Raw genomic sequence first — 14,315 nt, 5'->3', positions numbered from 1 at the left:
AAATTACTCAAAAAAAAATAGTGCAGCAATCAGAGGAATATAGAGGGAGCGCCAAAGCCGACCCGTGGGCTGCTGAACTCTGGTCAGTCCGACATCACCTCCTGTTAATGGCTAAGGGGCTCAAGAGACACCGATTTTTTCTTGGAGCCCGCCGCTGCTCTGGAGGACTAGCAGAACCGCTATTGATCTGCTAGCTCCAATATTCTAGTCGACAGCTGGCTAACAAGCCTGATGTCTCAATAAAGGCCAGAGCCGTGGGAGAAGAGGGGCAGTCAGGGGGAGCCACCGGTTCACAACCTCGAAAGCCTCTCCGATTTTATCCCGCCAGGAGCATAAAGCTCTAAGCAGCGAGCCACCAGGAGCATAGACGAACACAGGAATACATATTCTGAAAGTTTCAGCGTTAGTGGACACTTATAGTTATAATCAGGTGTTTGGAGAATAGGCTCACACTGTTACAAAATATTCTGCAGTATAAAGTGGGCATGTGACAAAATGTTTGAAACTAAATTGTTTAAATTATGCCTGATAATTATGAGCACAAGGAAAAATGTTTGCTTTCGTATGTAAAATGTTTTCTAGTATATGCCAAACGAATTAAGTAACCATACGCCAAGTTTGAAAGAGACTCTGGACTGCACACATCAATGTCTGCTGATGACATTGTCCGTCCGCAATACAATAATCCCAAAGTATAAATCCGGATTGACAGATATCTCCGACTCCGTACTTTGAACTAATTCTCAGTCATTTGGATCATGAAGGGCATCTTGGAAAAATATAATTTCTGTGTTCACTTTGTCTTCTCACCTTTAATGTCTCTGTCCCAGTATCTCAATCTAATAGTTTCTGTGCAGTGTGGAGGGCGTGTCACTGAAAAAGTCAAAGAATTATAACGGCAAAAGATGGAAGATATACTTTAATTGTATTATCTTGACTGGGATGACATAGACTTCTCATTCGAACAACATTACAATAATACCAACATACTCAAAATAATTGTGTTTCATTGATGCTGAAAATAACTTTAATAAATAAGGCACGGACAGAATTCTCGTTGGCACACATGTATCACTACTGAACCTAAATCAACATTTTTAACGGGATATAACGATGCATTACGTCATAAAAGGCACTGACCTACATTTCAAGCCAGTTCCACAGAGCAAGACTGTGTTTATCGTCACACCACACAGCAGACGCACGCACAGTCTATCCCAGTGATCAAAATGACATCACACGCCAGGGTCAAATCTGTGGTTGCACAAAAGCAAAAAACTCCCCGCAGTCTGCCTCCTTCTCAACATCTTCATTTCCTGCCGTTGGTGTTTGTTCCTAAATGCCTCGCTCCATGGTGAGAATAATGTATCTTGCTTTGTTGCCGGTTGGCGTTGTCAGCCTGCGCTCGCACTGCAGCAGAGGTATGTGCTAATAATCATCCACCTACAGCTCGCTCATTAGCCCTGGGCCCTGGACGCAGCGTGGGGCTTTTCATGAGGCGGTGGGAAGGCAGGGGCTGGTCCATGTCCTAGACACACAGTAACATCAGACCACGAGAGTGTACGTGGGGACAAGTGCACACTGGGAACACCCCTCCTCAGCGAATAACAACAAACACGATTCACGAGAAGAGCAAGAAGAGTGGATTTGTTCTTCAAAGAGTGGTGAGTGTGTGGATCTCAGACGGCTTCATCCGACATCGTTAAAAAGGAGAGCACTAATCTCTATAGGACGCATTGAGGGCCCAGTTCTCTGTAACAGCGTCTTCTTTTAAGACTAGGCGCTTGTTTGCACATTTCTGCTCTTAATTTCATAAATGTAGCCTGTATATGTTTTTAAAAGTGCATGTTAGGCTATAGATCATGGGAAGATGAGCAATTTGGAAAAAAGGCACAATTCATCGTCGCTAATTATTGCTCACATTGTCAATTTAGCGAATTTGAAAAATACAGATTTTAAAGCACCATGAAACAAAAGTATGAGTTGTATTTAGTGCTAAATTGTGCCTAATCTATGTCAAAACTGCCATTGCAAACAGTAAAGAGTACCGTGTGAAGTGCCGGTTTCATGGTTAGACAATGTGGTTGTGTCAAGAACCAAACTTATCTCATCTCTTGATCCAAACCAACATCACCATAACAAACAGTTGCATTTCTATGTGTAGACAATGACCATGAGGTTTGAGTCTATTTCGTTACGATGTAAAGTGGCAAAAACCCAAACAAGGTTTTTAATTCTTAGATACTATATGTTTAATGCCACTAATGCATAAAATCTTTAAACCATATTTCATTTCATGAGATTTGTAAACCTTCACTCAAACAGAGAATGAGGGAAATGTAGATGTTCAAAACTAAACTGGAAACAACAGGAAACTTTAGAGCTAAAGAGTGTTGAACATTTCAGTCAGAACTGCAGTTCTTGTGTTTTTGACAAATGTGTGCAGTGAAAATAGTTGACCAATGTCGTTGTTGGGTCTGTCTCTCAGAGGTATTTATATTCTGAGGGAAATTTAGATTTAATGCCAGTTTTAATGATTTTTAGACCTTATTTTTGGATAATTCATTTAATGATTTTTTAATGCAGAAACTCTGCTAAATGTCAGCGAGTTCATACTTGGGAAACATTGTATTTGATTGAGACAATCAGAGGACTCATCAAAACCCCCACGGCTATTTTCTTTACGGTCCTTCAGTACAGTAAAAGCAGATACCAGTGAAAAGATCTTTGTCACCGAGCATCTACGTAAATATAAAGTCTTTTTATCGATGCTGAACTAACTGCTGTTGTTGTTTATACCATGACAGCTTTGCTCCCTGAAAGTCGTGAAACGAGTTTATAAACTAATCCCTGTGAAGAACTACGATGTTAGAAGTGCATTACGAAAGTTAGGAATGAGTTTGGAAACAAATAACAATTTAAAATTCAGGCACTCCCTCTTCCATTGTTTGTAAACAAAATGCTGTAATTATATTAGTTTGAAACTGTATTAAACTGTTTCAAAAACGTCACATATAAAGGCCCTGCCAGGCCTGGGCACTGGTCCCGGGACCTTCTCACTGTGAGATACAGAATAGATGCAAAGTGACAAAAGCTTGGCCAGTGGCACAAACTTTGAATTCAAGAAACGATGGACTATATATATATGGAATATATGTATAATTAATTAATTACCTGTAGACCAACACATTTGCATAAAAAACATGATTTGGTCCACAATATTATGAGCCACTTCACTGTGAGGTCACGTGCAGCTGTAAGTACTAAAGTCACTGTGAAATGTCGGACCATCGGAAAAAGCCGAGCTGAAAGTTAACTGCAGCTAATGTGAACGGCACAGGGGCGACTGCTCCTCATTCTGTGCCGAGATGCTGCCTATTGGCCAAGCGTACAATTTAAGAGCAGGTATTACAAGGTCAGTGTAATGGTGTAAATCAGGCAAAGAGCTACATTCTGACGCACAATGAATGTGAATCAGGAGGAAGTGGCGAACAGGGAGCACTCGTAACAGGTGAAATAATGATAAGCGCTGTAAACAGAGGCGGCGGAGGACGAGGGGTTATCCATACAATGGTTACTTTAATAAACCCATTTTATGTTCAGCAAAATATTCAAATTAATAAGATAACAACCTTTATTCAACTACTGTATGGAGCCTATTTAAACCACATATTTAACCACAGGGTTTTCGTTATCATTAAAAAATAATAAATTATAAATTGAGATTTCAATCATAAAACAACAACTTCTCTACATCGTCATGTTCATGATTTCAAATGATAGACCAAACCAATTAAAATGCATGTAATTAAGCACCAGCAACTATCCGAATTTGACCTTTTCCAGGTCAAAGTCAAGGGCTGAAATACTTTCACCAGACATTTCAGACGTCTCCACCTTGTCATAGGCCTAATTCATTCATATAAGAAATGTTTGTCAGTGAACTAAAGTCAAAAACACTTTTTTAAACTTTCTATGCAGACCCGTAATTTATAACATTTCCAAAGCTTCGTTGTCCTGGAGTCAAACCGTGGTTTGTAGAAAAGCTCTACATGTCACAGCTCCTGAGTTCCAGAAATCGGGACACTCAGCAAGAGATTCTGTGTGCGTTGTCTAAATGTAATTTGTTATATAAAGTCTATTCTTTAAATCTTTGCGGAGGAGGTGAGCCATATCATCTCCTGATCTCTCTCACAAATCTGTATAGTTATTTATTTTCTTTGAAGACAAATGTTGCGGCGCTGAAGGCCAGAGAAAGGGATCGTGTCACCTCAGGAGAGCTGACTGTGGCTCGCTCAGGCACACACCGAAAAGAAAAAAAAAACAGGGGATTTGCGAGTGGGGCATTAGCTCAACAACAAGATGGAAAGATGAGACACAGGATACACACATTTTATACGCATGCATGTACAATGACAAAATACATTTTCAAGGAAATTTTTTGCAAGGTGAAAAAATATGCACAATTTACGCTTATTAGGTTTGTTTGTTTGTTTTGTGAATCAGTCTGTAACTCTGAAAATTGCGGCAGTAGATTTACATCTTGGTTTTTAACATTTTTATTACATATTTCTTTAAAAATATCCACAACATGTGACTTATTTACTTTTAATTTGAACTGCTTTTACCCCACAAGGTGAACATTGTGGTGTGTGCAACATATGTCCAAAAGTACCTTCTGTTTATGACTAAAACAGAATGGAAACTTTGTGTGCATGAAATTGTGCCTTACTATTAAAGCCAAGACAGAGGAGAAATGCTAATACAAATACAAACACATGAAAGAAAATTGAAAGATCAACTTTATACACATTTGATCATATAAATGCATTATTTGTTTTGAACGATATGCCTGTGGTTCGAATGTGTGACATGAATGTGATTCGTTTGTCGAGTTCTCCCAGGATTTCCCCCCCTCTTTCACATAAAATCCACTACTTTTGATCTATTTCAAAGTTTTTCTGCAGGAGAATTAGCTGACAACCATCGAACTTCAGACCCAATGAACAAACTATACCTGATTACAACTTGATTAAACTCAAACAAGCGCATCACCAACAATGAAAGTATACAAACCTTTATCGAGGTCAAATTCAAGGACTTTCAAAAGCGTTTACCGTGGATCTTTTTAAGCCCTTCCGGGCCCAGTTTCACATGCAAAAACGCTACGTAGAAACAGCCTTTTTTCGGACCCAGTTGAACAAATTTACAAGTCAAGCTAATGAACGCTATTCAGATTTCATTCATTTACCAGAGGAGGAGAAACTATAAGGTCTGAGATCCTCTTAATTCGTCTTAAGAGTGAGAGCAGGTTAAGAAGCTGCAGGGAGTTTTCTGGCGAGCATCAAACTTTGGCAGTTCCCAGAGTTTTGTCTTGCAGGATCTCTGTCAGTCAAGAACTTAATCCGGGCTGTCAGGTTGTATGCAAATGAGCAGCGGGCTTACCTTCGTTGGCGTTGGTCGCCGCGGCGCCCACAGTGTGCAGGGATATAGTCCAGAGCAGCATGGCAGCGAGCCCCGGATCTGAAGCCATGGTAAGCGCTCCTCTCACACCCCTCGTATCCCCACTCCGCTCTCTCCCGCGCTCTCTCGGCTTGCCACTTTTCCTCCACTCTCCGCTCTCCTGCCTCGTCGGAGTCCCGGGCTTGAATGGAGATCGGGTGCAGCCGGCGGAGAGGTGCGCGCGTGTGTATGTGTGTGTGTGTGCGTGTGTGTGAGGCAGCGAAAGGCGAGTGGAAGCGCGGAGAGGGTAGAGAGAGCAGCGCGTTCATCGGGGTTGGTTGGCTTCAGTCTGCCGGCTCTGTGGCACACACACATACATTCATACATACATTGACTTTAAAGAGGCTGCCAGAGGGGGAGGGACCGCGCCTGTCTGTCACAGTGTCCGCAGCCAATTACAGCGCGGGGATGAGACGGCCCTACGCGGTAAGTGTTTCGAAATAGGCGACTCTTATTTACTACGGAGTTGAGTCTGTGAAGTCTGTCAGGGGTTTCTGTGACTTACATAACGAAGTGTATTTCTCGTCTGGCGTTTGTCAGTGGGGGAGTGTGGACGCACCTGCTCCAGGTCATATGTGGTATTGGAATACTTTTCAAAGTTGTAAATAATTCTGGTGTTTAGTCTAAGGCAAAATGTGTGCAGTGGACAATGTAATACAACTTTAAAAGAGTGCATGAACTAAATTAAAAAAGAATAATCATAATGAGTTTAAAATGTTCACCGAAGATTAAGTCTTGGCTGAACCAAAACTGTACACATGAGTTAATAGCACTGAGTTTGTGTGCATGGATGAATTTTATATTGTGTATATTTAGGCAAGTTTTATAAAGATTTTAATGCAGTGTAGAAAGGCCCAACGAGGGACAGGAATTTAAAATTAGCACTAGCTATACACTCTTGTTTTGTGCAGACTTGCAATGCCCCAGTCAAATTAATTAATTAATTAATTAATTATGAAATGAAATAATAGGAAAAATAATAATAATGAACAACAACATTTATGTTAAATAATAATGATAATAATACATTTGGAAGACAGTCTCTAGCTGGGAAAATAAAATAAATGTATCGTTTTTTCTTGAGGCCCGGTTTAAATAGTTTGCTGTTGTCTAGATCTTGGAACGTTGCCTTGCTGTCTCTTTGCTGTTTTCTGAGGGTGTCTATGCATAAAAAAGCTCTATATCGCTACATGTGTCCAGTTATTAATTGGTTTTAGCCTCATGTTAATTCTGGTTTATTTATAAATCTAATTGGAAACAGTTGCATGGACAGGTAGATACAACCTTCAGGTGATGATGATGCCTCTGGCCTTGCTCTGCTTTGCCATCATTTGTCATTGGAGTCTGCCTCTCCTCTCTCCTTCCCATTGGCAAATATCCGACTGCTGATCCGATACGGGAACAGTGTGTCTGGGCTCCAGGACAATGATCACTTATTGATTTGTGTTTCATATCCTCGCAGTCATTACGCGCAGATACGAGTGTTATTCATGGACACTGACCACAACACGGAATAAGACTGCACCTGCGCAGATCAATGCCTCATCACTGGGCCACACATACATAAGTGAGAAGCGTGTGGTTCATCCTTCATAATGAGGCGAAAGCTTTTTATACTTTTTATGCAACTTGAAAGTAGATTTTCTAGTTCACTTAATAATAATAATAATAATAAAAATAAAAATAATAATAATAATAATAATAATAATAATAATAATAATGATAATGATAATGATAATGATAATAATAATACGGTTTTAACTTAAATAAGGTTTAAATAAGGTTAAATAAGGCTTGAATTGCTTAAACAATTGTAATTTTGCAGTTAAATAATGGTGATCTCTCAATATCTATGATTTAATTCTGTTGTAAATATAAAAAAAAAAACATCAATAATAATTATTTCTTTCTGTCCTTTTTCAAATTATTCATTACACAAAGGTTTGCATGAACTGAAATAAAAGAGAATATTTAAAAACTGATTGCAGCAGAGCAGTGATAAAAGGTGCCGCCTGTGCGCTCAGGACAGCTCTGCTTTCACTGCTGAACGCGCCCTGCTGCGCGGGCCTTAAAGACACAGAGGTTTAATCCGTCCGACTGCCTCTGATAATGCAGTATTATTACACATTAATTGTGAGCTTAAAACTATGTACGTGTCTCTCATTATTTTGCAGAAACATCTATGCAGCTGGCCTGCTAAAGACGAGGCACATTCAAGCAGCGCTGCTGCCAGAGCCTCCTCTGCCCCTCCTCTGCCCCTCCTGCCCGGGCCCGGACACTGGGCTGTCTGTGTTCTCAACAACTGGGGAGCCTTGTGCCTATGAGCAGCCGCAGAAACAAGTACCCAGCAGCATCCATATCTACTCATCTGTTTGTGATCCTTATCAGTTATCACAGATCTGAAATTAAAACATGTTATTTGTTGGTCAAATTCAGTATTAAATTACATTAATACATACAAACTTTTTATTAACAGGCACAATATTGCGTAGACCGGATATGAGGAGCAAACCAGGGAAGGCCATACATCAAATTAGTCCAAGCTGGGATTTGACCCAGAGCTACAACAGTATATTGCGTTTATGTAAATGCGAAAAGCCATTATCATCTGAGATAAATTACATTTCTGTTGTATTATAATAAAACACTAATCTGCTTTGTTTTATAAATAATTGTTGCTGCACAAAACCATGACCAATATATCACTTTTCTTTAAAAGTGAGATAAAAATTTATTTTTAGATTTGGAGAAAATTCAGCGGATATTTTCATTATGCTGAGTGAGGCTTGTTTGGGGGAAAGTCTCATCTTATCACAAAAAATAACACATTAAAATAATAATCTGCATTTGTTGATTTGTTGATGTGAAGATGTTTATTGATTTGTGTGATTTTCAGTAAAACAGAAGGCCACTGGCGTGCTCCTTTGAGGTGTGTTGATGTGTGAGCACATGGTTCTTTACCACTAGGCTGCACTGTCAGGCTGCACGCTGCAGGGACATTCTCACCTCGATCTGTGCAGGGCTAATAGCGCTCCACAGGCTCTAAACTCTTCCCCTGTGCATTTCAGAGACACATCATTTCTCCAAAGCCATGCTTTGAAAAAAATCTATTTCTTACACCTGTCTCTTGGACTACAGCTCACAATAAAATATGCATTAACGTGAACAAATCACTCAAGGACAGTGTAAATATTGGGTGATACTTAAATATACAGTATGATATCCAACTCTTATTATGTCAGTCAATCCCAGGTGAGACAGACTATAGGAACATTCTATGTGAAATAAGTACAAAGGAAAATAAAGAGATTGATAGAAGAGGGAATGCAAAGAGGAGGGTAACAGGACAGCGCAGGCACATGGAGGAACTTTGAACAAAAAAAAGTATAACAAGATTTGGCTTATTAATGGGAACAGAAATGAGAAAAAAACATTGACCGACACAAAATATCACAGTATAATCTCTTAACATTTTGACTAGAAACTTGTCATCAAGACGGTATGCTATAAAGTCTACCACATAAGCATGGAGGAATATAAACACATGTTGACGGAAAAAGAGATGTTTGTGAACCACTAGGAGCCAAATGAAGCAAATCACTGAAAAAGAGACTGACATCCCATCACAAAGCTTTACAATTCTTGAAAAGGGCCAGTGAGAGTTCCTTCAAAGCCTCAAGGACGTCCCTGTGTCTCTGTTCAGCACCAGTAAACCAGTATAAGCTCCTAGTCCAGAGTTTAGTTCTGTGGGTGTGATCCTGGGCTCCATTGTGAATAAGAACAGCTCTAAACAAGTTATTTCCACATGTACTTGTAATTATACTGAATGCACTTGTCATTCTGTGTTGTATTGTTATAGAGTTCATTTGTTTGTGGGATGGCACGAAACCCTAGCGCCAGTCGTCAGGTGTTGTGGATGCACAGAGAGAGTCAGCAGATGGTGTGGACCAGGCTTCTGTTGTGGGACTGTTGGTCTGTGATGGCTAAATTTAGCATGTTAGTGACAGAGCAGCTCAGAGGGCACCGGCCGTCTGCGCGAACACTCTCACTCACTGTGATCAGCTGGCCGCACCTCACGGCAATCGAGTCACTTCAAAGCAGGTGAATGTATTACACCACATTAAGTCAGACATCTAGACAAATAAGCGCACAATTACACAAATAATGGAACTAATCATTGGAACCATCTGTGTGGAAGCATATTCAAACCAGTACTTGTAGAGGGATTATTATTTGTTGAGCGCTTTTCACATAACACAACTCACCCAAAGCGTTCCCACAAGATAAGGGGATTTTTCCATTCACTCCATCCATACAAGGTTGTGGTAAGCTACATACAGTACCGGTATGTACCCACGGTTGCTCTTGGGGAAGTCAGACAGAAGCGCGGCTGCACACATCTGCGCTAACGGATCCTCTACCACCACCGAAACCTCACTCACACTCACACAGGCACCTAGGATTCCCACATGGTCTCTCATCCACGCACTAACCAGGCCAGACTGTGCTTAGCTTTGGAGATCTGACGAGATCAGGCATACACAAGGAGACATGGCAGTTTGCCCACAACGCAGTGACTAGTTTTAAATGTGAGAATCCAAATCAGAAACTATATCTTTACTTGACAGAGACAAATATCATAGATCAAACTATCAGTGGATCCACAACAACCTGTGTTCTTCTTTATATATGCATTTTCACTAAGTATCCACTGACATCACCACTACTTTAAACCTCTATAGCCTGTTGCAGGAGAGACCAAACATCATTCTTATTTTTATTATTGAATTATTATTGACAATAGAATTTGGCACAAACATGTTAATTTGTTTTAGAGATTCCCTGCACTATCCGGACTTGTATGTGCTATAACTTAAGTTCATGAAATATTGCATTACAGAGACTGGAGTTAAGCAGTGAGGAGCAGCAGGACCGTGAGAGGGTCTTAACCTGGTGCCACATCAATAAGGTCACTCTTCTGTTTCCACATGTTTACATGAAGACTGTGCTTTAGTGTTAGATGCTGTTTCTCTCGAAGGAGAACAGGATTGGTGTGTGTAAATGAGCGTGGGGTTTCCGAGGGGTCAGTGCTGTTGTTGTGCTAACACAATTTAGTCCTAATTAGCAGGCTGCCTCTAAGCCTCAAGTGTCCTTCAAAACACACTGTTCCATAAACAATCAATTTTCAGAAAAAATAAAATAAAATTAGCACCACAGATTGGACACGATGACACCAAATCTTTTCTGTTGTGCTCATTGGCTCCTTGTTTCATGTTTTCTATGAACATGACATTTCAGCATGAGACTGACATCCCAGTAGAGGCTTGGAGAAAAGTGATGAGTTGTCTTGTATCTTGTCGTGGAGAAAGCTGGTGTTGAGTTGTTTGGAAACCCCAGGAGGAGATAGATTGACAGGCCCAGATCCACGGAGAGTCGGTCACTGGGTCTGTGAATATATGCACCATATATGTGTGTATGTGAGTGCACGGCTGCACTGACGGTCAGGGAGTACGAGCTACATGGCATGTTGCATGAGAAAAGAAGACATATAGATCCAAAAGAAGACAGTAATTTAGTCGTGGCACGATAAAGGCATAGTACGGGAACTTCAGCTAATATCACATTTTAGCGATTGATGAATGACCACAGCAGCCATGTTGACATTTGGTTCACTTGAAGCAAATTCTTGTGTACTTCCCGGGAAATTATATGCCTATCTGTCAGTATTGCTGTGCTAAACACTATATTTAATTAATAATTAAAGTTGGCTGTAATTTGAACATCATATTGACAGGTTTCTTTGAAACATAGGCTTATCGCCCCTGCTGACTACAGCTGTCAGAGGAGAGAGGACAGCCCTCACTAAAGGTCAGCACACACGAATTTTCCAGTCTTTTATGATTTCATAAAGAATGGGGGGTCCACACTACACGACTGGATTTAGTACGATTATAGAATGTCTGGGGGTTCATACTTAACAACTGAGAATCGTAAGAGCGAACACACTACATGATTCTGTCAAACAGCTGATGTTTTAAAACAAAGTGCGTCTGTCTGCTCTACGGCTTCATTTCTCCTCCAGCTTCCAAAACTGACACCAGATCAGAAAATATAGGCCTCTGTTTGTGAACGTGGGAAACATGTGCGCCTCCGGATTGGTCAACAGTGTCAACAGTGTCATGTGATCGCTGTCACAACAACCCAGTTCAATGCTGCTGCTGCTGTTACTACTACCACAGCCTTCAACTTGGCAAAATGGAGGTAAACGTCGGCGACACGAAGATGCGGGATGTATTTCTTTGGATTTAATAAGAAAAGGATGGACCATCAGCCATGAGATGGAGGAGAAGCTAATGGAGAAAAGTAGCTGGAAAGTCCATCTCCAAACTCAGTAAGTGCCGCGGTTAAACTCTGCGGTTGAAAAGGTGGTTCTCGGGAACGTTTGGTGATATAAAGTTGTGCTGTTTCGTGCGGGGCTGTGGCCATGAAATGAGTTGTTTGTGCCGCTGTTTTGACAGACAAATTAAAAGGGTGTTTTTCTGTCTTTGCTTCACTCTGGCATTGGCCGCTGCATTCTGTTTGTTCGCTTTAGGGACGGTAAAATCACCCACGTTTCTCCTGTGCGTCCAAAATTGGGCTTAAAAATCAAATATGTTTGATTTCCTATGACTGTAGTCCAGTCGCGTCTTTCTGCTGCCCACACTGCCCGATTTGAACGCGAGGCCAGTCGTGACTGCCTTCGACAAGCCACGACTCGAGAAGACTCACGCGACTGAGAATTAGAGCAAAATCGGGCATAAAAGTTGTGTAGTGTGTGCTGACCTTAAGACAGGCAGATCATACAAGATTTCATATTTCACAACGTCATACAGCTGTTGAAAAAGGTGATTTTCCAGATGAAAGCATTTAGCCACAGTTAGCACAACTTTAGCTTTGTCATGGTTTGATGTAAAACGAGGAAAGAAGGGCCCAAAATGCAGACTGCAACAAAATGGGAGCAACTGAAAAGCCAAACTCACAGACAGGGCTCAGACATGAAGACAATGAACTGACCAAGGATAAGGGAAACACAGGGGTAGACATACATGAGGGAATGATGCACAGACCAAAAAGACATGTCAAAATAAAACACTAGAAAACAAACCAAGGCTGGAGCCAAAACCGGTAAATTGGTAGAAGGTCTAACGCCAAACAGCATGTGCGTCAGCGTCCGCCATGATAAGAAGCCTCCAAATTTGGCTGTCAGTTAGGAAGGAAGTAGGGAAAGCAGCCTCAGTGCTAACTATCATACCTCCTTTTAGCATAGGCACATCAGGTTGTCCCTCACCAGCGATTAGGAGCTATGTGCCATCCCAAAAGCCACCGCGCCACCAATCTTACCATGATAGTTTGTCTAATTCCATAAACCCCACCAAAAGGCAGTATTTGTCCACAGTGTTTTCACCAATGGCCGCTGTTTGCACTGCTTTATGACCGCGTCACGAGGGGACCGACATTCTCCATCATTGTTGCAGTTTCTCCATATGTGGGCGGCAAAACAAGCTAGTTTTCCATTAGTTAACATTGCACAACCACACGTTTTAAGCAACTGTAAAGCCTGGCTTCTAATTTTTTGGAACTTTCTACAGCAAGATATTGCTCCTGTGATAACACTGGGTTATTTACAATTAAAGAAACCAGGATGGTTTTCGTAAGAAACATTTTTAGAAATCTTGTATACTAATGAGGGCCCGACTTTGATTGACAGGCCGTTAGCAATAGCGCTAACGGAGCGGGCATGGCTACGACCAAACTACACTCCCCGTGAGGACCGAGTCTACAGTGAAGATCTCGCCCTTATGCCCTTTTTAAGAACATGCTCCGTCAGAGCGGGGTAGGAAGAGTCTGTAAATGTAAATCCGCCATGATTTCCCAATCGTAAGGGAATATCGAACATAGTTATTACAGCAAACAGGGAGGAGTGAGGACAGTGTATTAATACAGTATTATGTATATGGCTTTCACCATGGCTCTCTAAACTTAAATCGTGGTTCTGTTGTTCCTCAGTGATGTGTAGTCCTGTGCGTCCATGGGTAGACAAGTGACAATGGGCAAAAGCGTGTACTCTGGCCAAACAGTGCTGAAACGTTGAAACGTACTACTTGAAAACAAACCATTAGTGAACCAAATCTGGCAAATCAACATATGTTATATGCCCTGAAAGACGCATAGCACATACAGTACATATTCTATTATTGTGTCAATAGTGCTGAGTCTCATAAAACAATAAGAAATAAAAATGCATTTTCTTTGTCTATAGGGAAAGGACCAGTCAGGTTTATAAGCTCAACCAGACAAAGGACATGCACCTCTAAATTGAATGAAATGGGAAATATATATTTAGATTTGACATTACAGTGAACGGGGTGACTTTTGCTCAGAACAAACTCTGGACTCCCACTTGTGTGTCATGTTTTAATAACATCATTTTAAACCTATTTCCATGTAGGTCTGACAATAATGACTCCCCTTGTGTAGGCTGAGGGAAGGACATGGAGTATTTAGCAAGAGCCACTAACTAGATAAACGTTACAAGACAGAAGAGAGAGACGGGCACAAAAATTACAAATGCTGAACTGTTGCTAAAACTAAGTTGTATGAGATATAAGGGCACACATTGCAGGTTTATACACCGTGGAAAGCTGACCATGTCCTATCCTTTTCCAGATAGCTATGGAAAGAACACTGCAGAAGCGTCAGAAAATCTATTAAATAACATACTGTAAGTCTTTACATGCATGCAGACAATAACAGTTGCATGAGAATCACTACTA

The 14,315-nt window shown here is 40.9% G+C and overlaps 1 protein-coding gene across 5 annotated transcripts in view; it reads right to left on the bottom strand.

The window, feature by feature from the left end:
* Nucleotides 1-5,793, bottom strand: part of epha8 (eph receptor A8) — a 96,419-nt gene extending 90,626 nt beyond the window's left edge. For 2 of the 5 annotated variants that reach the window (XM_079578244.1, XM_079578246.1), the window contains exon 1: nt 5,446-5,790. In XM_079578244.1, the coding sequence (XP_079434370.1) occupies nt 5,446-5,533 (88 nt within the window). In that variant the 5' untranslated portion in view covers nt 5,534-5,790. Of the gene's footprint in view, nt 1-5,445 lie in introns of all 5 variants that reach the window. The other 3 variants (XM_079578245.1, XM_079578247.1, XM_079578248.1) reach the window with 2 other exon arrangements.
* Nucleotides 5,794-14,315: the final 8,522 nt, after the last annotated feature.

This window comes from Gobius niger (assembly GCF_951799975.1).
Source record: "Gobius niger genome assembly, chromosome: 20".
NCBI lineage: Eukaryota > Metazoa > Chordata > Actinopteri > Gobiiformes > Gobiidae > Gobius > Gobius niger.
Note: the sequence above shows the minus strand (reverse complement) of the source record. Positions and strands in the feature narration are given on the sequence as shown.